This window comes from Tachypleus tridentatus, chromosome 13 (assembly GCF_004210375.1).
Source record: "Tachypleus tridentatus isolate NWPU-2018 chromosome 13, ASM421037v1, whole genome shotgun sequence".
In the NCBI taxonomy this organism is placed as follows: Eukaryota; Metazoa; Arthropoda; class Merostomata; order Xiphosura; family Limulidae; genus Tachypleus; species Tachypleus tridentatus.
Genome location: NC_134837.1, coordinates 253,861,002 through 253,876,438, shown reverse-complemented (window position 1 = coordinate 253,876,438; position 15,437 = coordinate 253,861,002). Strand labels below are relative to the sequence as shown.

General features: G+C 35.1%; 1 protein-coding gene across 1 annotated transcript in view; it reads left to right on the top strand.

Moving 5' to 3' along the window:
- The first annotated feature begins 1,214 nt into the window (after positions 1 to 1,214).
- Positions 1,215 to 15,437, top strand: part of LOC143238705 (uncharacterized) — a 56,823-nt gene continuing 42,600 nt past the window's right edge. Inside the window, exon 1 of the mRNA XM_076479167.1 lies at positions 1,215 to 1,926. Coding sequence (XP_076335282.1) covers positions 1,551 to 1,926 — 376 coding nt within the window. The 5' untranslated portion in view covers positions 1,215 to 1,550. The remainder of the gene's footprint in view (positions 1,927 to 15,437) is intronic.

The window sequence follows — 15,437 nt, the reverse complement described above, 5'->3', positions numbered from 1 at the left end:
GTCTCAACCAAACATGCTCGCCCTTTCAGTCGTGGGGGCGTTATAAAGTGACGGTCAATTTCCCTATTCGTTTATAAAAGAGTAGCCCAGCAGTTGGCAATAGGTGGTAATGATTAGTTGCCTTATTTCTAGTCTTACACTGCTAAATTAGGGACAACTGGCGCAGATAGCCCTCGTGTATTTTTGCGCGAAAATTAAAAACAAACCAAACTATTTAAAAAAAAAAAAGAAACAGTAATTTTCATTGTTATATCTTTTCATAGTGGAGTAAGTCAAGTAACCTGAATATTAAACAGAAAATTATTAATATACAGACGGCTGTATTACAAATATATACTGAAAGACCTCTAAGTGAATTAGGATCTCAGGACTTAATTATATATATATATACTCTTCGACCTTCATTAGACGTGGGATTATTTAGCTTTAGGGCTCAATATTATATACTTAAATATCTCCAGCGGAAGTATGACTCATTAGCTTTTCGTTTTTAATACCAGTTTGAACAAGCAGCTGGAAATCTCAAATTTCGGATTGTTCTTGTATTATAATTTCAAACTGTGGGTCATACCAATAAAAATAATTTAATGATACATTTAACGAAAGCAAGGGGGAGACAGTACCGTCCTTAGTCAAATCATATAACAGCTCCAGGATTTCTAGGAGTGAAAGTAGCATATTCAGTCCTACTAGTCTTAAATTAAAATGTCTCGTTCGTTCTTTTAACTGCATTAGAGTTTGAAATTTTACCTACCAACCTCTGACTACCTCGTCTTCTCGAATAACTGCTGTAATATTTATTTACCTCACAGTGTGTTTGGATGATTCACTGGTGTCAGTTTACTTTTATAGTTTAAAGTTGTATGGTACCGGATTTGGTGCGATTTAAAAAAAAATCATTTTTTATTAGTTTTTACTTTTTTGACAAAGATGTCTGGAGTTTCTTTCTTTTCGAAACAAAGTTGTCAAGCGAGTTGCAAAGATCAACTTGTTGATTGTTTTCCATTCTTACTAAAGGGTAGTTTGATAATTTGCGTTTGTTTGTCTTATTCTCATTAAACACGCCCTTCTAATCTATCATAACTACTTTTCTTCTGCCTATTCATTAAGGATTCCTATGATTGGATAATCTAGGGCACGCCTTAAAAGACAGGCGTGGTTTGGCACAGATGGATTAGCGACAGCCGCTGCGCAGGCTTACTAAGCTCAAGCTCTATCAGCTCTCAGAGAGTTATGGACCTGACAGGTTGCTATGCCAACGGTTGATTATCGACGCAAGTTAGTGGGTGATAACCGTGTATGTGTGTGAGGGACTATGGTTTGAAGAAACAGTTTCTTAGGGTGAAATTGGCAGAAGGAAGAATGAAACACAACAGTCACCACGGGTGAACGTGGGTCCTCATTGTTGTAGCTTACGCTAAAGTATGAAAAGTTAGTTGTCGGTGGCCACAAACTGGCCATCATTTTTTCTCCGCTAATTCTCTGTGATTGCACTCTAGAGCCAGTCCTCAGCAAAACGAATAAAAGTAACAGTTATCGGTAGAGGTAAAATGGATACTAGACTCTTAGAATCAGCATTTGGACAAAACCATAGCCACTTGTTTGCCAGATTTGGACGACCAATCCCTTCTCCATACGCTCATTTCGCAGCCCCACTGGCAAGCTACGCTGCCGTAGCTTTGGCAAACCCGTACGGTTACCGACATACTCACCCTGGTTCGCACGGAGGTTTCTCAGGTGCGGCCCCGGGCTTCCCCTACACTCTTGACGGCCTGATCGGCTCTGCCTCTGCTCACGCCAACAGCCTTTCCGCCGTTCCTGCATTAACTGTGACCTCTGCCCATTCGAGAAGCAGTCCGGTATCAACACACGTTAGGCTTACCGACGAATCTGCGGTGGACTCGAAAGGAAGTCCGATCAAAAAAGGTAGGAAAGTTTCCACCTTTTTCTTGTACGCAAGCCTAAAACTATAAGCAAACATTTATTTTTGCCCCTCTAACCAAGAGATAGTATCATACACATAAAAAGTAATATTCTACATTTGTGATATTTGTCTCTGATTTCTCCCGTCCTATATTTAAATAATTTGGGATACCAGACAAGAGCGTCATTTCTTTAAAAATAATCAAAACAAAACAAATAATTAGTAAAAAGCAAAACTCTACTGGTTTTATGCTTTTATGCGTAAATCATAAATATATCAGATCGTCATTCAATGTGACACAAACATGTCGCATGCAACTTGTCACGTTCAGGTTGGCGCTCAACTTGTCAAAAACACGTGTCTCGTTAAAACACCGTGTAAATTATCCAGCCAGTTGACAGACAGCTTGTCACAAATATGTGTCTTACTCGTAAGGATTAAGTATCCAGTTGACAATTAACCTGCCACAAACGTGTATCTAGTTGGTCTTTTTACATGCATACCATTCAACCAGTTGATAGTCGACATGATAAAAGCACGTGAATTATTCCTGTTTGTTTTTTTCTTGTTTTTTTTTCAGATCAAATTATGCGATCAGTGGAGTCACTGTGACTCAATTATAGATCCTGTCAGTAATTTTTTTCGCGTAGATTATGTATTCAGTTGACAGTTGTGTGTCACAAATGTGTCTCGTTAGTGTTTTTTATCATTGAAAATGTTCATCCATTTGACAGTTAACATGGCTGTCTTCGAGCTGACATTACGTTGACACACAATCTGTAAGAAACATATGTCGTTTGTTTCTTTAACGGATTATTTTTAATGCTAACAGAGAGGAATATTTTTTCGCCAAACTGAACAAAGGGTTGAAAATATACACTGAACAGATGTGGGACTTGTTTAGCGTCACAGATGTGAAAATACAGACTGTTTATTGCACAAATAAATAGTGATGTAATGCAATATACTCAGTTCGACTGTCAGTTTATCAAGTATAGAAATTAAATAAATAAATAAACAACAACATATAACGTGCTACTGTTTAACGTTAAATTATCGTTATCACGATGGCTGTACGTTTATCGTCAAATAGGAATTTTTATAAGAATTTCTGAGTTAAAAAGTTCGCATCGTAATGCATCAGCTAAGCCATATTTGTTACACTTGTTACTGACGACGCCTTTCGCTCGGTTACAGAGCTCTTTAGAGTGGTTGGGATACGGCTGATGTTATAGTGTATGATTAAGTCACTGTGTTATCATATTGTTTAAAAACAAGAACTGTTTCGGGGTTAACTGGGTTGACTTGGTGAAGTGTAATTTTGTCATTTTATGTACTACGTCTCTATACATCAGAATTAGGACAAGGTATTTTTACAATACATTTTATTGTTTAACTTCTAGGGAATTTTTTTAGTGAATGACCTTTAGCCTTAATCAGAAAACCTGAAGATCCAACAGTTGAATTAATAATTCATCTCACAGTATATCACTATAAATTATTCAGTTCAAACTTTTACGTGAATTTGTAGATTTTCATCTCAGTGCCTACGTTTACGTGGGCCTAAAACGTCTTACTGGTTGACGTGTCGGGCTGCGGGATCAAAAATCCAGGGTTTAAGGCGTTATGCTAGTAAATATCCTCTATGTTTTTGGTTGTGGAGAGATGGGTGAAAGTTACTGTCAACATTTCTAAGCCCCATTTGATGAGTAGTTCAAAATTAGGTTTGGGTGCACCTAATTCTTAGAGGTGTCTAGTCTGGATTTTAGTTCACGTACGGGTATGCTATAAACTCCTATTTATTTTCCTTGCGAGTATATGTACTTTTACTCATTATTGTGCAGGGGCTTACGGGCTTTTAAGACCAGATCTGGAGGCGGAACAGTACTTAGTGTGCTGGAAATGTGAATCCGCAAGTCCGTGGTTAGCGATCCAAATCCGTTAAAAAGGGCGTTTGGTCTTTTTAAGCCATGGGTGCGAAGTGACGACAAGACAAGAATAGTTCAAAAGTTAGTGGTGGGTGCTGTTGACTAACTGCCTTCTCCCCAGTCCATCAGTTTCAATTTTGGACGGCTATGTCCAAAATAGAAAAAAAAAGACCAGTGTTTTCGTGCGTCAATCGGACATTTTTGCATAAAGGAACCCGAAGGCGTATGTATGTACGGCAAGCGACTGAACGAGGCAAAGGTCGAACGAACCGCTAACGTTTCCTCCTATGTCGGCGCTACCAGAAGATAAATGTGTTACTATAACACGTTTTTCCGATAAGTCGGTAAAAAGAACAAAAGTAAACACTTATGTGGAGATTGCGAAAGTTATGGTTGGAGCTAAACGGCAAGTTTTGCACGTTGTAGTTTTTAAATAAAAATAGTATTTAATACAAGGATCTTAAAATCCTGCGTATATACGCTTGTAGTATCTGCGCATAGATATTTGTTACCAAGTACAGTATATCTATCGTTAGCGTTAACAAGTGCACAGAATCAAGTATAGTTTCGCTTGAAACTCCAAAGCACTATGCCATATATGTCCTAAAAACGACAGTTCTCATAAAGTATTAAGAACCCTAGAAACACAAAAAATCAGATGAAAACATTATCTAAGTGTGATAACTTTGTGTGAGTATCTACCATAATGGAGAATACATTGAATCCGACATGAGTTGAGCCTCTTGGTTCGCCTCACGTGACGAGGAAAGAAGTACATGCACTTGGAAATAACGTCAATTTCTTCAAAGTTATAAAGTAGGTGAAAGCCTGTTATGTCTATATTTAGCCTTGTAGTTTAACACATGCTGTGAGGTATCGTAAAATTTAATATTATGACTGAGTCATTAGATTACGTCTGGCCTGTTTATGATACATACGTACATATGTATGCAACTTACACTTCCATTAAGATGCGTCTGGCCTGTTTGTGATACATACATACTTACATATATATATATATAAAACTTACACTTTTATTAACATAACGACGACTACTTAGCAGTCCCTGTTTTCACGTGGCTCTTAATACATAGCATGAGAGTTCTACATTACATGTATGGTACAGCGTACATATGTTGTTCTAAAGTACAAAATTATGCTACAAAATTTGTAAAGAATTCCAAGTTCCATATATTTGTCTACATACATTATGACACACGAAAGTTTAAAACTAGCAACGCTTTTAAATTAACTCCAAAGCTCCATCGATTTAGCCTCTCGGTAATTTAGTGGCAAGCCCAAGGATTTATAACGGTAACATTAGAGGCTTGATCCCCGAGATGGTCACAGCACATATACCCCAGCTGTATTATTTTATGCTTTGCAATTAGACAAACAATCAAAGCATCGATTTTTTTTTTAACAATAAGATTATTTCTTTCTGCACAGGTAGCCCTCTATTGAGCGAACTTCAACAAAATTGACCATTATTTTGTTTTTCTATTTACCACTCAGGCTAAATATGCAACGATAAACGATAGCTATCTCTAATCCACCATAAAATTATATGCTTTATTAACTGTTGTTTAATAACGCTTTTCTAACTCATGGAATATTGTATACCAGACTCAAACTATTTTTGTGTGCGATTACAATGCCAGAAAGATGACTCGTATGCTAGTGTGCTGTTAATATTTTTGTCGAATTGTCTTTTCATATGAATTGTTCCCTGGCGGGTCAGCTATAAGTTTACGCACAGGGCTTACAGTCTAAAATCATAAACTCGATTCCTCACGGTGAAGGGGGCGTCGTATCTTTCTTTATCATATTATAATTACAACGATCAACAGATGTGTGACGTATGAATAATTTAGCCTGTGGCGTTGATAGGAAGGTAAACTAGACAAACTAATTAATGTCACACAAACACTTCCTTGTAGAACGATGAGCGTCAATTACTTTTGCCAGATATTAATCAATAATTCATTACAAACAGGCTTATTTTGTATCGGAGAAATTAGGGTCATATTGCATACAAAAGCTGAGACACACGTTTAAAGTAACAGTATTATTTTAATGCACGTGGGCTTGCATACAACTTTTAATTACGTTTGTTAGACTTTGAGACGACGTAAGCATGTTTCTTTGTGATTGATTCTAATGCTCGTTAAGCGAATTCATCCATCTGTCTTTATTACTTTGAGAAAACAAATTTTTCTTTCGTTCTCCTAATTGCGAACGAGAATTACCCTTTACTTTTATTGTTTTAAGACAAAAACAAGAGAAGAACCATCTTTTCATCTCTGTTGCCCATATTCCGTCTTATAATCTTGAAAGAAAACCATCCTTCCATCTTTATTTCCTTGAGAGAAAAGAGGAAACCGTTTTTCCATGTTATAAACCTTGAAAGAGAGTTATCAATTAATCTGTATAGATTGAATAAAAAACTCTACACGTGGTCGTGAAAAACATTTTTTTATCTTTTCATCCTTGGTTACGAGTTCGAATCCCCGTTACACCAAACATGCTCGCCCATTCAGCCGTGGGGACGTTATAATGTGACGGTTAATCCCACTATTCGTTGGTAAAAGAGTAGCCCAAGAGTTGGCGGTGGGTGGTGATGACTAGCTGCCTTCCCTCTAGTCTTGCACTGCTAAATTAGAAACGGCTAGCGCAGATAACCCTCGTGTAGCTTGGCACGAAATCCAAAAACAAACAAAATTTGGTATTGTTCCGTTTTAAACTTTGTTGTAAATTACACGGTGTTGTGTATTTATCTAATATTTATTTTACTTTGAATACGACCTTCTTACATTAATAATATACAAATAGAAAAGGCACTAACTCTGAACTTTTCGTTGACAAGTAAGTAGCACAGAAAATTTTAATAATAGATAGTAAATGACAATATTATTTTGGATTTTCTGTTGTTTTTTATCATTCAATGGTTACTGATGCGAACGCAGAGACCTCTAGCGACAAATTAAATACACGCCTGACAGCTCTTCGGGCACACACCGATAGCGTTAGTAAAATTATTCGTTCTGTGTGTAGTAAAATAATTTCCTTATATTTGTTTGAAACGACATCATAATTAAACTTGAGGATATAGTCGTGTCTTTGTTTTTAGTGATTTTTGCTTTTTATTTTACACAAACAAAAGATAACATAATATCTGATACTCAAGTTTAACTGTTAGGCGGATGGTACGTTTATAACAAGGATATAGGGGTAATTTTATGTGCACGGTATAAAGTATTATTGTTTCTTTTATAATATGAAATAATATTCTGTATGAATTTATAATTTCTATTATTATCGCCTCCCGCTAGTTCAGCGGTAAGCTACGGATTTACGACGCTAAAATCAGCGGTTCGATTCCCCTCGATGTGATCAGCAGATAGCCCGATGTGGCTTTGCTATAAGAAAACAAACACACAAACATACACTCTATAATAATTATTATTATTGTGAAAGCATAGATATAGATGTCTTATATTTTCAAACTTGGACTGGTGAGTGTAGTTTTATTTATTAAAATGTCCAGGTATCTATGGGTATTTATGCACAAATATGACTACTAGATATGTAATCAATATGCTGTATACCGTTCTGACATGTATAAGTTAATCGATTAAAACAATAAACTGCTCATTCACTGTTCCATTGACAATAACAACAACAGTGAGCAACAACAAATAACAGTGAACAATTTCTTTACAAGTACCTTTATTTATCCAAGCTCAGAAAATAAAGTCACACAAAGTATGACTTGAAACTACCAGAAAAATGTATTTTGCTTTGAAGGATCCATAATTTTTGGAATGTATAGATAGACAGGCTCCATTTAAAGATCGCGGGTTCGAATCCCCGTCGCACCAAAGATTCTCGCCCTCTCAGGTGTGGGGGCGTTATAATGTGACGGTCAGTCGCACTATTCGTTGGTAAAAGAGCAGCCCAAGGGTTGGCAGTGGGTGGTGATGACTAGCTGCCTTTCCCCTAGTCTTACACTGCTAAATTAGGGACGGCTAGTGCAGATAGTCCTCGAGTAGCTTTGCGAGAAATTCAAAAACAAACAAACATCCATTTAAAGAATGGCACAGATGTTAGAACTCCCTGGAGAGAAGCTTTATTATACAGATCTCCAAAACTGTAAACCACGTGAACGCATTAAATTAACAAATGTGTGTATATATACATATTTTTATATGTTTGTATCGTTTACTTCACTCAACAAACAAATTACACGAGACTCTAATGGTTTTATAGTCTTGAAATTTTTACATGTTCCTATATGCTTAATCCTAAAATGATATCCGTTTTTCTCCACCAAACGTCATATGTACTTTTACGTAAGTGAATCATTTTCACTGAAATCGGGTCACATTTTGTTATGTTTAAAATGTTGACAACCACTGCCTGTAGATTTCTCTAAACCAATCGCGACGTGGAAGTCTTATCGATTATTCTAGAACCTAAATATGACAAGCATGATGATAAAAAATGTTCATTGTGATAAGCGAAATAATAATTTGGTCCAGATAATTTTACCAGATCTGTAAAAAAATCCTTACGTGATACAAAAAAATAAATATTATTTGCGATAGCTGCTAAAGTGAATTATGGAAAATCCATTATAAAAACCAAAATAGTCCTGTTATACATTTCTTTTATACTCTGATAGATATTTTTGAACTCACCAACTTACAGTTGTACTCAATTAAATGCACTATAATTATACGTTGAGATTTCTGTACAACTTATAATTACACCAAATTAAACGTACTGCTATTACATGTTAAACTTCCTGTACAACTTACAATTACACCAAATTAAACGTAGTTATTACATGCCAAACTTCCTGTACAACTTACAATTACACCAAATTAAACGTAGTTATTACATGCTAAACTTCCTGAACAACTTACAGTTACACCAACTTAAACGTTCTGCTATTACATGTTAAAATCTCTGTACAACTTACAATTACACCAAATTAAATATACTGTTATTACATGTTAAATTTCCTGTACAACTTACAATTACACCAAATTAAATATACTGTTATTACATGTTAAATTTCCTGTACAGCTTACAATTACACCAAATTAAACGTACTGTTATTACATGTTAAATTTCCTGTACAACTTACAATTACACCAAATTAAACGTAGTTATTACATGCTAAACTTCCTGAACAACTTACAGTTACACCAAATTAAACGTTCTGCTATTACATGTTAAAATCTCTGTACAACTTACAATTACACCAAATTAAATATACTGTTATTACATGTTAAATTTCCTGTACAACTTACAATTACACCAAATTAAACGTACTGTTATTACATGTTAAATTTCCTGTACAACTTACAATTACACCAAATTAAACGTACTGTTATTACATGTTAAATTTCCTGTACAACTTACAATTACACCAAATTAAATATACTGTTATTACATGTTAAATTACCTGTACAACTTACAATTACACCAAATTAAACGTACTGTTAGTACATGTTAAATTTCCTGTACAACTTACAATTACACCAAATTAAATATACTGTTATTACATGTTAAACTCCTTGTACTACGAGGAATAAGAAGATATCAAACTTTGATACTTTTCTAATGTTTCGCAGGTTTTACTTAGAAATTCCTCTTGTAAAGTTTCATAAGAACAAACTTATTTGTTCTTTGTGTAATAGGCCATTTTATTTCATTTCTACTCGGCTTCACACATGATTGTTTCGAATGCATTTAAAAGTTTAAAGTTCAAACCCATTTCTGTACGCTATTAAGAACAAAGCTACACACCGCGGGCAAGCAAGCCTAATGCTTAAGACTTCAAGCCTTCAGACTGCGCCACCGAGGATCTGGGAAATTTACAAATGAAACTAAACATAATTAAAGTTGAAACCGTAGCTGTTGTCTTTTACAGTTTTTACTTTATATTTCCTATAAGAATGTGCGTGTTTTGTGAAGGCGTTTTGAAGAGGTGTGAAACAAGATGTGAAAATCATGACATGCTGTTTGTCAAAGTTATGGTTAACGTTCGAAAGCAATTTTGAGTTATTATTATTTTTAATGTTAAGTATGAACCGTATTTTGAGTTTTAATAAATATGTTTATGGTCAAAGGACTTCGATTTTTATTTTTTGCTTTTTACTGTACCTTTACAAAATGTCCAATATATATGAATATTGTAGAACTGTATTTGTCATACACATATTTATGAGTCTCCTGGTTAATCTCGTGGTATTTAATCTTTAAAGAGAAAAGCTAGGAAAACTGTTTTAGGCCTAAATGATAAAGAAGCCTTATCCGAAATTATACTGTCGAAAGAAGTCAGTTTAAGTGAATAATATATAATGCATAACTCAGATAAAACGCCTCGATTTATAGTAACCAGATCTATTTTAAACACACGTGATTGTATGGTTTGGATACCATAAATAATAATAGAACGTGGTAAGAGGGAATGGCTCTGGTGCATAACAGATTACGATATATTATATATGTAATAAAAGAGTGCTTCATATATTTAAAATGTGTATCATGAGAAACATTGCAAAATCCCGCAAAAAGTAATAACACATATTTAGGAAGACGGTATCTGCAGAAAACAATGTTTCTTACTAAATACTGGCTTCAACTTGTATAAAAACCGCAGCGACACCCATCACTAGGATCAATGAACGTCAATCGTTTTGAAATAACTCGAAACAGAATTTCACGTTTGTCTTTAGAGAACGTTCTAACTCAGAATAAACTTCGAAATATGGCTTGTACTGTTTACGCGTATCACCGTCACTGGATGTCTCGTCTCACGCGTGTAGGTCTGGGTGGTAGTTTAGTCACCCACTAAAGGTGAGCATATGTTATGTTAAGAACATGGATGTCCGTTTACTGCTGAAAATCTGTTCGCTTCCGCTAATGAAAAGAGAAAGACGGCATTACTATTTTAGGCCTTGCAATGCCATTTGATATATTAACGTAAGAAATAGATATCACAGCTTCGGGCTTCAGTGTAATTTGATGTTCGTACAATAAGATTGAAGTGATAGTCTGTTAAGCCTCGTGTTTGATTTGTTTGTGTTATGAAGCACAAATCAAAGAGTGGGCGACCTGTGATGTGTCCACCACTGGTATCAAAACCCGGTTTTTAAATAAGTCTTCTGACCTCTCGCTAAGCCGTTAACACTAATATTCTGATTCCGACGGTCCGTCTATCATTCTGTTTATCGTACACATACACTTTATGAAACTATATTGTATATCTGCTATCTTTATGGGATTGGATTCTTTATTAACAGGACAGCTGGTGATCGTTTATTATACTGCTATGGAGTTTAAAACATTTACATGGCTCTACTTATTATATATAAATAGCGACAGACCCGCAGGTGACAGCAGGCAGTTTTGTGTTATTTATATACAGTTATCCAGCACTTTTGTTTTGAGCATTTTATAACCTTTGCGACTGAGTTTGGCATTTAGCATTCTACTGGTTTCTGTGACACATTATTTGTCAGGTAATTTATTACTACTTAACGAGGTTATGGCAACCTCCGATAGGTGGGGGGATATGTTAGAACTGTTAAGATAATTTTTTTTTTTTTCTAGGGGCAAAAGTACATCTCATACAAACTCATGTATGAAAAACTTTTTCGCGTAATTGCTTTTGGTATTATTATGTTAATACATTTTGATAAGCCAGACTTCCAAGTTTTGAACTGAAACAATCATATGAGATAAAGCCTGTAAAATGTAAAATGATATTATTTTAGGCCTTATAATGTTTCATGTATTTGTGTAAGAGGAGTAGTTCACTTTAAGCCTTAATGCAATTATATTTCGATGTTAGAAACGTAAGATAAAGTAACTTTAAGCTTTAATATAATTTATTTTGAGCCCTATTGTAGTTATATTTGTATGTAAGAAACGTAAGATAAAGTAACTTTTTTTAAGCTTTAATATAATTTATTTTGAGCCCTATTGTAGTTATATTTGTATGTAAGAAACGTAAGATAAAGTAACTTTAAACTTTAATATAATTTATTTTGAGCCCTATTGTAGTTATATTTGTATGTAAGAAACGTAAGATAAAGTAACTTTAAGCTTTAATATAATTTATTTTGAGCCCTATTGTAGTTATATTTCGATGTAAGAAACGTAAGATGAAGTAACTTTAAGCTTTAATATAATTTGTTATTCGCACAATATTAAATTTAGAACAAGAGCTTGAGAGGTAAAGAGAACTGAGTGACAAAACCAGACTGGAGGTCTTAGTGACACCTTTCAAATGTTTGTTATTTTTACTGAAAACTGTGCATTTCAGTGGTACCCAAGGCTGTTGTTGTACCGTTTTAACGTTTTTTGTGCATGTATAGGTACTCTCCAGTGGTACAGTGGTATGTCTGGAGACTCACACTGCTAAAAACCGTGATTCAATACCCGTGGTGGGCAGAATACAAACAGCCCACTGTGTAGGTTTGTGCTTAATACCAAACATACAAACACATACAGGAGCACTTGCCTTCACCCGCCTAGAGTGGAGAGGTATAATGTTATGGTTTGTTGTAGTATAGTTTCTTGTGTTAAGAAAATAAAAACTGATATAAAACACACAATCGTACTGCAGTTTTTACCATATACACTCATGAAAATATCACTTTCTGTTTTGTGTCATTAAAATTTACTGATGATTTTGAAACTCCTTTGGTTAAAACATCATGCAATTTGATAAAACAAAAGCATTCTAACATTATCAATGTTTAATTTGTATTCATACAAGTAAGGAACATTGCACTTTGCAATCTTTATTTTGTACAATGAAAGCATGATATATCAAGTAAGAAAAGTTACTATAAATAATGGGCCCAACATGGACAGGTGGTTAAGACATTCGACTCGTAATCTAAGTGTCGGGAGTTCGACTCCCCGTCACACTTAAGATGCTCATCCTTTCAGCCGTGATGGCATTATAATGTGACGGGCAATCCAACTATTCGTTCATAAAAGAGTAACCCAAGAGTTGGCGGTGGATGGTGATAACTATCTGCCTTATATCTAGTCTTACACTTCCAAATTAGGGACGCCTAGAGAAAATGGTCCGAATGTAGCTTTGCGCGAAATTAAAAAGAACAACAATCATTTTAGCAAAAGTGGCGCTAGTGATACTTGTAGCGAATCAACATTGTTAACTTAGTTTACACTGATATGGAAACAGGATACGTTAGTTTTCATTCCCTTGTTTGTAAAGCACTCTATACTTTCAGGATAGGGTTCCAGATATTCCTGCTTTCTTCAGAACTATATTTGTCGTTTGTCATATGACTAATTTTAGGAAGACTCGAAAGGTTTTACATGTATATATGCATAGAACTGAACTATTTTAAAGCTTTCAGTGATTGTTTTGGATTGTTTACTAAATCCTGTCAGTCTATGACCGTTATTATCATAAGTTATTTTATACACTTCTAAACGGTGTTAGATCTATCTTATGGCAAATTTCAATCAAGTGTATTGTTTTCATACTTTTTGTGTTTGGCGGTGGGTGTTGATAACTATCTGCCTTTCGTTTAGTCTTACACTGCAAAAATAGGGACGGCCATCGTAGATAGCCCTCGTGTAGCTTTGTGCGAAATTGAAAACAAACCATTATTAGAAATAACGAATATATCAAAAGTACGTTCGTTATTTAATGCACAAAGCTGGCAGAGAGCGCTGTAAAAATGAAATGAAACGAGAAATTAAATAAAGAAATAACAAAGAGAAAGGTTATGTTCAACGTTTAAGATAGATAGTCTTTATTTGGAGATCTGTGAAGATAATGTTTATGGCTAACGATTTGACCTATGGCTTGCAACAAGACCACTATTTAGAGGAGATCTTTGGTCAACAGCTCGGCAAGTCGATCTTTTACAGGACAACTGTGAGAAAGAAGACAATGGTCATCTCGTTTCGTCCAGCTTATTGTTAACAGGACCACTGTGAGAAAAAAAGACCATTCATTGTTTCGACTAGTCGAAATTCAACATGACAACTGTGAAAAAGAAACAGAAAAAAAAAAATGACCATCTTTCCAAGTAGTCGACCTTTGTTAAGACGAACGTTGTGGAGAGAAATATTATGGTCAAATATTTTTTGACAAGCGGTGATAATTGAGCCAGAAACGTTATAATCGTGTTTATATTTTTATATTTGATCAAGCTGTATGCCTATCATTTGTGTTATTCAATATTTAGTAAGAACGTTTTTCTAGATGCTGTAAGTCTCTGCAAAAGACGTTTCTGAGACTTGACCATTTTTAGATTAACACAACAGGCCTCTGGACATCAAAGTTGGTAATAATTGGTACATTCCTATCCAAATATCTATAGATAGGCATTCTTGTAATAATCAGAATGATAGGGGAGATATCCTTGAAAGTTGGTTTGTGTGTTTCTCCTTAGTGAATATCTTAGATCGTTAAGCGATAAAATATCACATAAGTACACACTTGGAGCTCCAAAGTAAACGTTGTTACTGATTATAGGTCGTTACCTGGTGATTTGGTCCCTGGAAATTGATATGTGACCTCTCTACACGTGAGCCGGTTCTGGTGTGAGTCCTGACCCCAAAGTCACGGATGTAGGATTGGCAGGCCTTTGGCGCCGTAATTTTAACAGTACAGTGTTACTTAAACATAAAGCAAGCAATATTTACTTTTCGCTAGAACAAACGGCACTTATAATTGTAGTTGTTCAAGCCGCTATACGGTACTTCAAGTACATTCTCTTGGTAAAGAAAGGAGCGTTTCTTTCTAATACGGATTGCGTTCGGAAGAGCACGTGTTGGCTATCTAATATTCAATGAGCTAGGTAAGTAAACCGTACAGTTATGATTTTCCTCACAGAACTGAAGTATCGAATCAAGGATATTTAGAGCGCTATATATATCTTGATGTAACTTTCCTATAAACGTTTTCATCTTAGTATATTGTAAGGAGTCCAAAAGATGGCAGCACATGCTGTCAAAATTCCTCTCAAGGACGTGACTTGACTACGAATAGGGTAGTAACACAACACTTTTAGCAAGTGACACTAAAATCTAATTTATATGTATCGTGAATCGAATGGATACACATGTAACTGAGAAGTCAATTTGTTCTACAAGTATGCTAATTATCACGTAACAGAAAAGTCGCACACTAATAATCAAACTTTTTAAAGGTAATTTTCCGGTGATTCCAGACTTTAACTTAAGCTTTGTTACGATTTTTAATACACCTAGTTAGGACCAATAATTATAGTCGCCATCTACACGTAAAAGTAGACATTAACAATCGAAGGCCATCCTGAGATTGGAACTCCCTGTATACAAAAGAAGGAAACTCATGTATTCACTTGATACGTTTCTTCTTATTTCAAGTATATTTCTTGTGCAAATTGACAATTAGATTTCACTTATCCTTCCTTCCACATAGGTATTTTCTTGTACAAGCGTAAGTAGATTTTTTATATGGAATTATTTCTTTGTATATCCTGACGTGTAGGCCACTTTTCTCCATAGAGATATTTCTTTGTATATCCTGACGTGTA